Source organism: Choristoneura fumiferana, chromosome 7, assembly GCF_025370935.1.
Source record: "Choristoneura fumiferana chromosome 7, NRCan_CFum_1, whole genome shotgun sequence".
NCBI classification, from domain to species: domain Eukaryota; kingdom Metazoa; phylum Arthropoda; class Insecta; order Lepidoptera; family Tortricidae; genus Choristoneura; species Choristoneura fumiferana.
Window position 1 is genome coordinate 12,307,661 of NC_133478.1, and position 12,497 is coordinate 12,320,157.

Here is a 12,497-nt window from a genome sequence, read left to right on the forward strand (position 1 = left end):
AAATGACAAATTTCGTATACAAAAACTGTCATTTGATAGCGATGTGAGCGTCACAAACGTTAGCCAATATATAGAAATCATAATAAAATTGCCGCGGGTCAACTGCGATAGTTTTGTATTATTAAATTAGTTTTATTCTCCTACTTTTTTGTTAATATTTGTAACTTAATGTGTTAAATTTTTAGTTGCTATTTTGTCAGTTTAGTTATGATGTATATACTGTGTTAGTTTAGGTTAGTTTACTATAATATTTGTTCTCTTATTTATAAATATAAGTTTATCCACATAATAGAATGAATAAACTTACATACGACGTTGCAAGTTAATTCAATACAAGCTAATAAAGTTGACTGTGATTTTGGATAAACAAATCTACTGTGGAAATTGGGAACGATGTGACATCGGAGAAGCAGCTGGCTTGACATGACGAAGATACAAGGACTCCTTGTTTGACAACGGTACCGCAACAAACTTGAACCCGGTATGTTTGGATCAACACTCACACAGCGAACGTTTCTATTGAAAAGCAACCAATGTCACGAAATATTTCTTGCTTTTAATTATTTAATGAGGCGTTTTAAAGTTTTTTTAATAAGTTCATAAAATTTCCCATCAAATTTTTAAATAAAATTTATTGTGTACTTATGCATCTCGGGTTCACTGTTTCTTTTTACGTTGAATTATATTTAAAATTGCTGCAATGAAAAACCAGCACCGCCTGCAAAGACGACATCATCGTGCCAATTTGTCACTGCTTCCGTCTGTCTCTTTTCAAAAACTTGTAAAATGTAATGAATAAACATTTCTCTTTCTTTTTTTCTCATAGAGACTGATTTCAGATTACCTCAAAGTAGGTAGATACAAACAAAATATGCGTTAGTGTTTCATGTCTAAAAGTGCCGGAAAACAATGCATCACAGCACTTCAATGCAGTCCGCGGACATTGTCACGATTACGCTATACAAAATTAAAAGCCATCTATTCAAAACCAGCTGTGGAAGTAAATAAAACTGTACGGCTGTAATATCACTTGCATATTCACAAACTACGCCATTTAAATTCACTGCAGGCGCAATCCAGCCCTGAAACCAACATAAAAATATGCTTATGCATCGCTTGCCTTTAAAACGAGCATCGCACTCCATCGCTGTACCGCTCAAAATGTAACTGTAAACCAAATAAGTAACAGTTCAGTTTCTCTGCTCAGGCAACCGAGTTACGGACTTTTTGACAGTTGTTCTGAGTTGTGAAACGGGGAGAGCCCGGTCGAACAGTCGCGGTTTGCCGACTACATCCTAGTTCTGTTTAACATTCTCGGGTGCGAGGTTTGCAGCTATACAAATCTAAATTTTTAATGCCATACGGATGAGATGGATATTGTAAAGTACGTGTGTGATTACATTTAGGATGTTTTCCAAGGATATGAATTATTTTTTGCTTAGAGATTGTACCTATGTACCTTTTTTTTTAAATTTGTTCAGGTCAGCATTTTAACTTTAACTCACTTTCAGTGGTCAGATTGTCTTTAAATTTAATAAGGATACATTTTTGTGGATCGGTTGACAATGTAAGTACCTACAGTGAGCAAAAAGGCTTGTAAAAGTTAAAAACGATTTTTTAGAAAAAAAAAGTTTTTTAAGTTGTTGATGGCTAAAAGCAAATAATTTGTAGTTATTTCCTTGCAATTTGTTACTCTTTAATCCTTCGCTGTTTCTTTGTAGGAAACTTCGTAATAATTAATGCCAAGGCCCAGCTAAGCTTTGATGGTGAACGCGAGTCACAAGGAAAATGTGCAATTATGCTGCAGGAGTTAGTTTGAAACAAGGTTATTCCTCAGGCGCTGTTGAGATAAATTTTTAAATCTTGGCGCAACGACTACGAAATAACACTTAGTGATACGAAAAGTTTCTTCATGGCACACATAATAAAGTACTTACTTACGTTAATCAATAAAAAATCCTCCTTTTTCAGGTTCCGCACCTAAAAGTAAAAAGGATCCAAAATGGCAAAAACGGAACCCTTATAGTTTCGCCATGTCTGTGTCTGTCTGTCTGTCCGTCCGCGACTTTGCTCAGAGACTATCAATGCTAGAAAGCTGTAATTTTGCACGGATATAAAAGTAAACTATGCCGACAAAATGGTACAGTTAAAAATTCAAAAAAAAATTTTTTAGGGTATCTCCCATAGACGTAAAGTGGGGGTGATTTTTTTTTCTCATCCAACCCCATAGTGTGGGATATCGTTGGACAGGTCTTTTAAAACCATTATGGGGTTTGCTAAGACGATTTTTCGATTCAGTGATTTGTTTTTAATTTAAACCCTCATATAGTATCCAACATCCAAGACTAAAACTATTTATAAACTAAACTACTTATGTTACAAAATAAAAACTTGATTTGTTTGCGAAATATTCAACTTTAAAGTCCCCCCCCCCTCTAAAATCTAAACCGATGGGTGGAAAAAACTGAAAAATTCAGGATGGTAGTAAATATATCAAACTTTCAAGGAAAACTATAACGGCTAAGTTTGCTTGAGAATTATTAGTAGTTTATGAGTAAATAGCAGCCTAAGGTATAATATATACCTAAACTTGGAAGATTCCATATAAAATACGAAATCCTTGGAAAAATATTACTTAATTTTTTCGTAATGGCTACGTAACCCTATTTTGGGCGTGTCCGACACGCACTTGACCGGTTTTTATAAGATCTCTTTGCCATCTGACCATCTATCAAGAATCTTTTTTTCCCAGGATTGTGTGAAGATATCAAGTATAAATTAATAAAAGATCATAAAAACAAGCACTTTCTGAGTTCAGAATCAAAATCAACCAAAAGATACAACTTCTTGAAACCCTATTTACCTAAAACCTGGAGGATAGGTAGGTACTTACCGTTTGGTTGATGATTATATGAAATTTGTCAAGATACGCTGCACAAAATAATTAAAGTATTAAATTAGTCCGAAAATAACAGAACGGCAAAAGTCTTTATTTTTCCCACTCATACACTATAATATAATAACAAAGAAATTAAAAGACGTCACAGGGCACCAAAAAGCTGGTAGCTTCCTCGGACAAAGAATTACCTAGCTTAACTATCCAAAGAGGGAACGCTCTTCAGATCAGAACCTTGCTTTACTGACTCCTTTTAATAATTTGTTTTGGTTTTGTTTTTTTTATGTAATTAAGTATAATTATAATTTCATTACATTGTTAATTAAATAAATTTTTCGTTACTTATAAAAATCTACGCAAAATAATCACCAGTACAGTTGCTTGGCAGTAAGCAGCCATGATGTAGGTACTTACATATTTCCCTTACCTCAGGCTGCAAACTCAAACATTGTAGGTACGAGTAGGTATCTGTAAATTATATTAGGTAGGTATTCAGTATGCACATAGCAGCCAGCGGAAACTATTTCAGGTCAATTCAAGGTAAACCTCCATTAGATTGGCTGTCATTTCGTGATGCCCGAGGTATCTGAGCATTGAGCATCACTATTCAGTTTGATATGCATTTGGTTACTTATTTAAATATAATAATTTTACGTTTGTCTTTTAATGACCCCACACTGATACATTTTGTTTAGGATAGGGCTCTGGTAATATTAGATATTCATATACCTACAAATTTGAACGGAGCCCTCGGTTCACGAGTCCGACTCGCACTTGGCCGTTTTTTTTTCTGCAGATTGCTTGTTATCTACTAATAACTATCTAGATAATTGGTTCAACCGTACCTAAGTGTGTATTCATCAATCATCAATAACACTATTCCGACTCGGAACCCATTATAAAACTGGGATATCTTTTCCATCTCGTATTCCGGATATCCGGAGAACGGTGCAAGTGGCCGGGCTATTGCCTTGTACGCGGGCACACAAATCTCTCACGCCACGCTGGAACAATGTTGCCAGCTTTGAGTTTTTTCGATGACTTCTAGATTGTCCATCATAGTAGAGTGTGTAGAGAATTAAATATTTTTTATGATGCATACGACAATATCTCGTTTTATGAAATGAATTTAATTTTTCATTAAGTTTTTATGTGAATATTCAAAGAAATCAAAGTTTTTCCTTTTTTACAACAATAAATGTAAGGCTTTACTCGTAGTACATTTTAATGAACTTTTTCTATCTCAATTAAATCAGAAAGCGTACCAGGACCGAGATGTCCGATTCTTTATTTTTTACTATATGAATGTAATTAATTATGTAAGCTCTTTATTTTATAAAAATAATTAAACAAATACAATTTTATTGTTGATTGTTGGAAAAATAAGCTTACAAACTCGATTAATTTCGATAAGTAACCTACATTATATATATTGATCGATTGATCGATAACCCCGTATAATTACGCATTTTTTTAATTTGATCTAGCAATATTGTTTCTTGTAGTGTATCCTTGATTCAACTCTAGAAATGTTCGAAACAATGTTTCCGATTCCGTTCGAGATTAATTTTTATTCGTATCTCGGATTCTTTCGCGTAGTTAAAGCTATATATCTAGTGTCAGTCTGTCGCAAAACAAATAGCCTGTTTCGTAGATTAACGGGCGTAGAACAAAAGATTCTTGTAGATCTTTGTTCAAAGAGATTACAGATTTAGTCTACGTGAGTATTTTTTTTTTAATTCCATGGTTGAAAAATATTTTCATAATATTCTCGACGTGCAAAGTGCACCGCGTTTGACTTGATTTTGAATCGGAATTAAAAACGTTTACAGCTATACCTACTGTTAGAAAACTTTTCAGTCTCACAAACTCAATAGTACGATATTTTGAATAAAAATAGAGTAAGTAGCAATTATACATTGCGTGCTAATTTATTTTATAACGAAAAAAATATATAATTAAAAAAACATATGGAAGTGTGTTTATTACCTGTATACATACATACCTATATGTGTATCTTGTCCATTATCTAGTACCAATCAAAATTAGCATTTATTACTACGTATAACGTATTGATTGGTTCATCATGTTCATATCTGCAATCAATAGTGTTTCTACAGAATATCTCCATTAGGTAAATCCCGATTTAGACCATGCAAGTTGCATTACATCGCAGACTATTAAGGGACAATGAATTCAGTTGATCAAACAAATACCGCAATATAGTGAAACTTGTATGCAAGTTCTCGCATTGTCTAAATGGGGCTTAAGTCTATAGACATTCACTGACGCTTGCAAGTCATTCTCACTATAGAAATAATTTGGTTATGTTTTGATAAGACTTAAGTATATTGATTACGGTATTATAAAAACCCGTAGAATATATTTTTTGTGCAATAATGTCTTTAAAATCAAACAGTCTTTATTAATTAACAGTAACTGGAAATATTTCTATAGCAGGGATAAAGAGATTTTTTTTTAAATCGTATCGTAGTCATGTTGTTCTTTTAGAAATGGACAATCATTATCATTATAATATCCAAATTAGCTGTTTTCAGACATGGCGAGCGAAAATCCAAAAGTGCTAGTGAAGGAAGGTTGGCTCGCGAAGGCTTGCGGTGCGACCTGTATTGTATGCTTGTGTATTTTCCCGTTCACAAAATACGTCTCGATCGCGTTCGCGTTAAAATCTTAATTTGTATGGAAACACGTTTGCGCAACAACTTTTGTGAGTGTAGGTTTGCTACGTAAACTATTTCATCCGCGTATCGTAACGAAAACGGGTGACGACGCCGCCGCACCGTGGACATGTGGCGGCTACGTATCGACGATCGAACGCTCGATTTACGTCTTTGAATACTTAGTAAACGAATGTTTTGTGAAAACGCCACACTAGAGGCACTGGTCACGGGAAACGGGAGTTACTACAGCTTCAAGGCGATACCGTACGCTGCTCCTCCTGTACGCAACCTGAGATTCAAGGTACACCAAGGGGCTGTTTCACCATCCACTGATTAGTGTTAACTGACGGTTAAATGTGATGCCGTCTCTATTTGTTTAGTTCGAATAGACAGAGATCGCATCACATTTAACCGTCAGTTAACACTACAACAAGGATTTCGTATTGTGATTTTTCTAAGGATTTCGTATTGTGTACGGAATGTTCCAAGTTTAGGTAAGTATATTTTATACCTTAGGCTGCTATTTACTCTTAAACAACTAATAATTCTCCAGAAATCTTAGCCATTATAATTTTCCTTGTACATAAGATATACTTACTACCTGGTTGAGTGACTTATCCTGAGTTTTTCAAATTTTTCCACCCTACAATTTAGATTTGAGAGGGGGGGACGCTCGATTTTATTGAAAATTTGCACTTTAAAGTTGAATATTTCGCAAACAGATCACTGAATCGAAAAAACCTCTGCAAAATCCCGCAACGGTTTTAAAAGCTCTTTCCAACGATACCTCACACTATTGGGTTAGTCGAGAAAAAAAACACCCCCCACTTTACGTCTATAGGAGGTAACTACCCTAAAAGATTTCCGCGGGCCGCAGAGGCGAAGCTGCAAGCAGCAGCTAGTTTTAGATAATTTCCTCATTAATTAGGATATTATTTTAGCTGTTTATTTCCTAAGTAATTATGTCACGGCCGTGTTGCTTATCTGAATAATAATAAATCGCTTGTTGAGTAGGTAGGTGGGCCATTCTACTTTTAAGTAACCATTAATGTTTTGTGAAATATAAGGCATACCTAGTGATTATTAACAAGTGTAAATAACTGAAATAACTAAATTTAATCTTTCAAAGCAAAATAACTCTAAATTTAAAGAAATTTTGTGCAAAAAATTGGTAACTCACCGGAAAATACACCAATTTTCATACAAATGGCGGAGATTTGCATGTCCACTGCGTTACCTACTTTATAGATAATAATGATTACTTTTTAAACGTAGTGATAATTTTAAATGGAAGCTTAATTATGTGCCTATTTAAATGTTTAATGATAAAACCGAGCACATTACCATTTTTGTAAAAAAAATATTTGAAGAGCACATTACAAAAAATGACTGGTCAACGAAAATTAGAATGACCCAGGTACATACGAATACATGTCGTACATCACAGCTATGTTCGTAATTACTTAATTGTGATTCAGAGTAGGTACAGCTAGCATGCTTAATTTTGTTCCATATTTGTGTTATCCACCATTATTGGGTCTCGGGATAATCAAATGTGGGTTATTTATTATCGTTAGTATTTCAGCATAACACTGTAACATATAACGATGATTAATTTAATGGTAGCAACGAAAACACATAACTCCCATAAGTATTATGTATGTATAAAAACAATTGGTGTCTAATTAAATTACCTATTTACATACTCTTAATTTTTTTCATCTACAAACACAAACATCTTGATAATTGGGCACCTAAAAGGTAAAAAAATAATTATTGTGTTAGATAATAATGTGTATTTTATGAGTACCTACGTATTCAGTATTAAATCCTGTGTTAAATAATGAAATTTTTCGGCTTCACAGTTTCAGTTATAATATAGCCAGGTCCTATGCCCAAAAATACTCACCAAAATAAACATTGAGACATCTGTTTTGTTCAGTAGATAATAATGAACAATTGTCCTTGTGACCTACTTTTCATCTTATTTTTGCAAACCATACCCCAACAAAAGGGGAAAAGTTCAGTGATCGGTCACAAACGGTCACAGGGCGTGCGCGCACACGATCGCGAATAAATGTAATCGTCGCAAAATAATACGCGACTAACTGCTCTAAAATTGTCCTCTAATTGCGCAGCTGCAACATCCTGCGCTTCTGGCTCGTTGCTTTGCTTTTATTGTGCACCCGGTGACACACAAACCACAATCCCCGCCAACCAACTAATAGGCAACATGCTCTCAGCACTGATCATCTTAGCATTATCAACAAGCATTACCAATGCCCAAATCGACGGTGAATTCTGGTGGCTCAAAGACAAACTCGCTGAAATTAAGGGTGTGAAACCAGATCCTGTGAAATATGAAGAAGTAAGTGAGTTTGAAAATGATGAAACTGACAAAGTTGTGTTTCGTGATAAAAATACGGCTGATGATGGCACTAGTGATCGTGCTAACGGATGGAACTTTCGCTTTCAAGATCATACGCAACTCACGTGGCCTGACGAACGCCGTGCCAAAGCTACAAAAGTACAAAGTACAACAACTAAACCCAGCGAAAATAATGACGATGTGCTGAATTTTAAATTTCCTGATAGCGATAATTATATTTGGAAGGATGTCATAAATGCAAGTAGAAAAAATGTGCCTAGCAATAGCACCACAGACAACACAACAAAAAATAAAACAATTTTAATTACTGATAATGTAACATTCAAAGTTTATAAACAAGAGACAACACAGGTTCAAAATATATGTACATATTTGAAGAAAAGTGAATGTAAACGAAGAAACGGACTTATCTACGTTAAACGTGAAGGGTAAGAAAGATAAGTTTCCTTAGGTGCTTAGACGGATGTTGGATAGTGTGTTCCTTAATTTGCCTTTTATATTTCTAGGCAAATTCCGAAGAAACCTGCGACTGAATCTCAATTTATTTGTTGCATTCTTCCTTTACCCAGTGATAAACCAAGCCAAATTTATTTTGCTGATGACAATCTTGTAAACCAGCGTTTCAAACGGTCTACGAATAATGGTGACAGCATGTCGTCTGCTTTGAAGCAAAGAAATGCGCTAATGCTCCGTAAATTTGCAATTCCAAAACGTAATTTAAAAGCTCCAATGTCTACTATGGCTACAAAAGTAACTCAAAAAATAGTCACTCCTGAAGACGATTACGTAGACCCGTATGCAAATATCAAAACGTCTAACTTTAAAAACCAGTATGTACCCAACAATCCTTATCAGGTCACGAGCACTCAGTACGAATACGGCAATCAAGATTATGTAGAAGATTACATAGTAGAGTTGCCAAGGCCCGGCCTGGTTGGTCTGTATTCAGATCACGGACATGGTTCCACCTGGACTTTTGGCGGAGGGAAGACCGATTCTCCATACGGTACAATAGATGACACAGATCTTGTAGAAGATGATCCAGCTCCTGGTTATTCAACGTTTGACCCTAGATTAGGTTAATACCGTATTCATAAAAAGCTAATATTTTTACTGTATGGATTTAAGACGAATATTATAAATTAAACATTAATTTTACTTACAGTTGACCGCAAAGTTACTGGAATATCCAAATCCTCAACGCAAAAGCCAATGAAGTTTTCAACTGATGATTCAGACGAATTTTCGTATGACTCACAAAGCCAAACTGTTAATTTCCACTCGAATCCAGACTTTCAGGTCCTACGAGGCTTTAAACTTCTAAACTTTTTTAGAAACACGAGTAGAATTTACTCTAAAAATGGTAGAAAAACTACTACAACGGAAAGAGTAAGAGACAGTTCTGAGTGCATCAACACACAACCAGTATTAGTACAATCAAGTGAAGAAGCTTTTTACGATGATGTTTTTGATGTAAACGATGGAATATTCAAAGAATGCGGCAAAGCTGTGAAGGATCCTTTAAAAGACTGCGAACACGGTAAGAATAATTTAAGTAAAGGAATGCTTCACGCTACATTCATTTTAAAAAGTTTTTTATTTAACTTACAATGTTCATAATGTAGGAATGTAAATTGTCTAGTCAAATTATACCCACTTCCGTAGATGACAATGCAAGTAGGTAGAGTCAGCAAAAAGCCTTATTAACAAAATTTTTTTTTGGAAAAATTTTAACTATTTCTACAGACAAGCAGATGGGAGAAGCGGACATAGGATCTCATCCATGGCTCGCACTAGCAGTTCTTACGAAAAGCCCACAGAGTATTTTGTGTTACGCCGCTTTAGTGCATCCTCGGGCTGCAGTTACTGCTGCTGATTGCGTTTATGGGTAAAATAAATCGTTATTTCAAAATGTTCTTGCACTGAAGTTTCATCATCATCTCATCTATATACATGTGGCTTACATTATATACGTCCCAGTACAGAGCACAGGTCTAGCCTCAAAATGAGAAGGCTTGGGCCGTAGTGCCCACGCGGACCCAATGCTGATGGGAACTTCACACACCAACACTAAATTTATTCGCAGGTAAAAAATAGGTTACCACAAATTCACTGAAGATACCAGATGGGAACTCGTGCATAAAACCTTTATATAGATATTATGTGTGAAGTAAAAGAAATTGTTCACATTTATGCGATTTCAATATCGGTTAAGTTGCCCGTAGTTACTGAGTCGGCGTGGATACGACGACAGCCAGCGGCGTCCCATTGTGATACCATCATCTGGGATGATGAAAATCCATACGTAAATTCCACGTATTTGTTTATTTGCTTTTGCTTCGATTTTCAGCAGGACCTCATCAGGAGAAGTGACCCTCCTAGCTGGGATATGGGACTTGGAAGACAGTGAGAGCATACGTTCTCAGCAACGTATGGTGTCGATTCACATAGACCAGCAGTACAAACCTGGGAATCTGGCCCACAATTTGGCAATGTTGGTAAGAAAGGATAATCATAAATTAAACCACAGTTAGGTTAAAATTATCACACATCTTTATTGCTGTTGTGATTATCTAAATGGCAAATAGCTTGTAAAAAAAAAGTTTGGATATTTTTTTGTTTGTAAGTTCGTTGCTGATTTTCATTATTTTTTTATGATTTTAGCACTGGAAGCGCCCTTTGAGTTTGGGTGTGAACGTACAGCCTGCGTGCATAGCGGATCCACACGTTGGTGACGAATGCAAATTGGTGGGATGGGGCGGCTACGATCAAGGTATGGGGTATGGGTAAGATTCGTATTGATGTTACAACGAATTCAGTTAATATAAATTAATAATATAATTAAGTTATTTATATTCAATTATATCGCATTTACGACTCTAGGACAGTAGGTAAGTAAGTAAAAGTGTAGTAAATATTTTTGTTAGGCAACGCAGAATGAGAGAAGCGTGAATTAGGCATGACTTCGGATACAACATCAACATCCTCGCGGCATCGTTGTATACAAGCTTTATCAATATAGGTTAGGTATAAATAAGTATTAGGCAACCCAAAGGGAAACGAACTACTTGTTATGGCGCCATGTCAATAGCTAGGATATTAATCAAAGCTTGTTACCTAAAGCCATCAGAACCCGGCCTCGTTGGCAGCGCGCGTCGATCCTGACACCTCGGCAATGCAACGAGCGCCTCTCATCTTCCAACCGGCGCGTCACTCTTCCACCTGATACGTTCTGCGCTTCTGTCGAGGCCAAAACAACCGTGGTAAGAGCTATAAAGATTGACGCGACTGTTTTAGCCGATCAAAAATGCGAAAAAGACGTCTTCCACTTGATACACGGCGATCAGCGTTGACCTGAATCGATCAATCGTTTTTTTTTTCGCCCTTATTGCGTGTATATAAAGCGTTAAAAGCCTAAAGCCGATTCCGGGTCGAAAGGTTTGGGTCTCCCCAAAGAAACTTCGATGTTGCGATTTAGGACTTGTAGTTATATTTTCTCACTAGATAGCGCTAGGTGTCGCTACAGTTTGTCAAGCTAATCCGGACTTCAGTGTTGAAACATGCCCTTAACCCCTGGTACAGTCGAGTTCATAAACTTGTGAGCAAAAATTTGAGCATAAATACCTGAACACGCTTCTACGCCGTTAACAATAGTCGTGTTCAGATATTTTTGATCAAATTTTTGCTCACAAGTTTATGAACTCGACTGAATGCTTAGGACACGGACCCGCGCCAAAAAGGCTAACTTTTTTTAATATAACCCTTTCGAACCCGCCGAGTATGAAAAGAGTTACGACAATGGACTTTATGTATGTGTTTGTGATTATTAAAGCAGATGAGAGTTCAATGTATTTTTTTAGTTCTCGCATACGAGGGGTTCATCCCTGTACCTACGAGTAATACACTATTATAATGTAGACAGGCGTCGGGGGCCCGTTGACATGCAGCGCGGGCGGGCGACACGCCGTGGTGGGGGTCGCGGTGTGGCGGGACAGTGCGCTGCTGCTGCTGCCTGCGCATGAGTGGGCCGCGCGCGCAGCCGCCGCGCTGCGCATACGATGAATGATTATGCACGATGTGAGTAGGTAGCGTTATGGCTTTTTTAAACCCAACCAGCGATCCTGGCTGAAAAATCACCGCTGGGGTGTTTTTAACGCTTCAGCATTATGCTGAGCAAGTTTCAGATTCACAACCGCAATGACACATCCTTCGTGTTGTGTATTTGTATTTAATACTATTGTTGTATTGATTGTTCTGTCTTGTGTTGTGAATAAACGTCTTTTCTTTCTTTCTTTCTCTCAATGAGGGTTTTCACAGAGGCGAAATATAGCTAGATGGCGTTAAGTAGTGTCATGAGGTCCGTTTGAAGTTTGCTTGCGATTGGTTCACTTGGTTATTTAACCAATCACGAGCAAACGTCAAACGGAATTACGAGCATCGACTCATTATGAAGTCTTCAACATCGGGCTTCTAATAGATAGATTCTCGTTCGTAATTCCTCATTTACCGCCTTTAAGGAATGTACTATGTC

The 12,497-nt window shown here is 36.5% G+C and overlaps 1 protein-coding gene across 2 annotated transcripts; it reads left to right on the forward strand.

Annotated features, from left to right (window-relative positions):
• The first annotated feature begins 7,616 nt into the window (after window positions 1–7,616).
• LOC141429725 (uncharacterized) lies at window positions 7,617–12,254 on the forward strand. Of its 2 annotated transcripts, none has more exons than XM_074090201.1 (8): window positions 7,617–8,394; window positions 8,473–9,044; window positions 9,132–9,506; window positions 9,713–9,854; window positions 10,317–10,464; window positions 10,631–10,739; window positions 11,090–11,229; window positions 11,885–12,254. In XM_074090201.1, exons 1-8 carry the CDS (start codon window positions 7,811–7,813, stop codon window positions 12,026–12,028), a joined length of 2,214 nt encoding a protein of 737 aa, XP_073946302.1. In that variant the 5' UTR covers window positions 7,617–7,810; the 3' UTR covers window positions 12,029–12,254. The 2 variants fall into 2 exon arrangements, with proteins under 2 accessions (XP_073946302.1, XP_073946303.1); XM_074090202.1 differs by having other exon boundaries at window positions 10,320–10,464.
• The last annotated feature ends 243 nt before the right edge of the window (window positions 12,255–12,497 follow it).

Bases quoted from the DNA above. Each gene is read 5' to 3' on its own strand.
- LOC141429725 (XM_074090201.1), top strand. From the start codon at position 7,811: ATGCTCTCAGCACTGATCATCTTAGCATTATCAACAAGCATTACCAAT. The intron at 9,855-10,316 runs GTAAAATAAATC...TTCGATTTTCAG, and splicing joins GCTGCTGATTGCGTTTATGG to CAGGACCTCATCAGGAGAAG. The intron at 11,230-11,884 runs GTAAGAGCTATA...ATTATAATGTAG, and splicing joins TCGAGGCCAAAACAACCGTG to ACAGGCGTCGGGGGCCCGTT.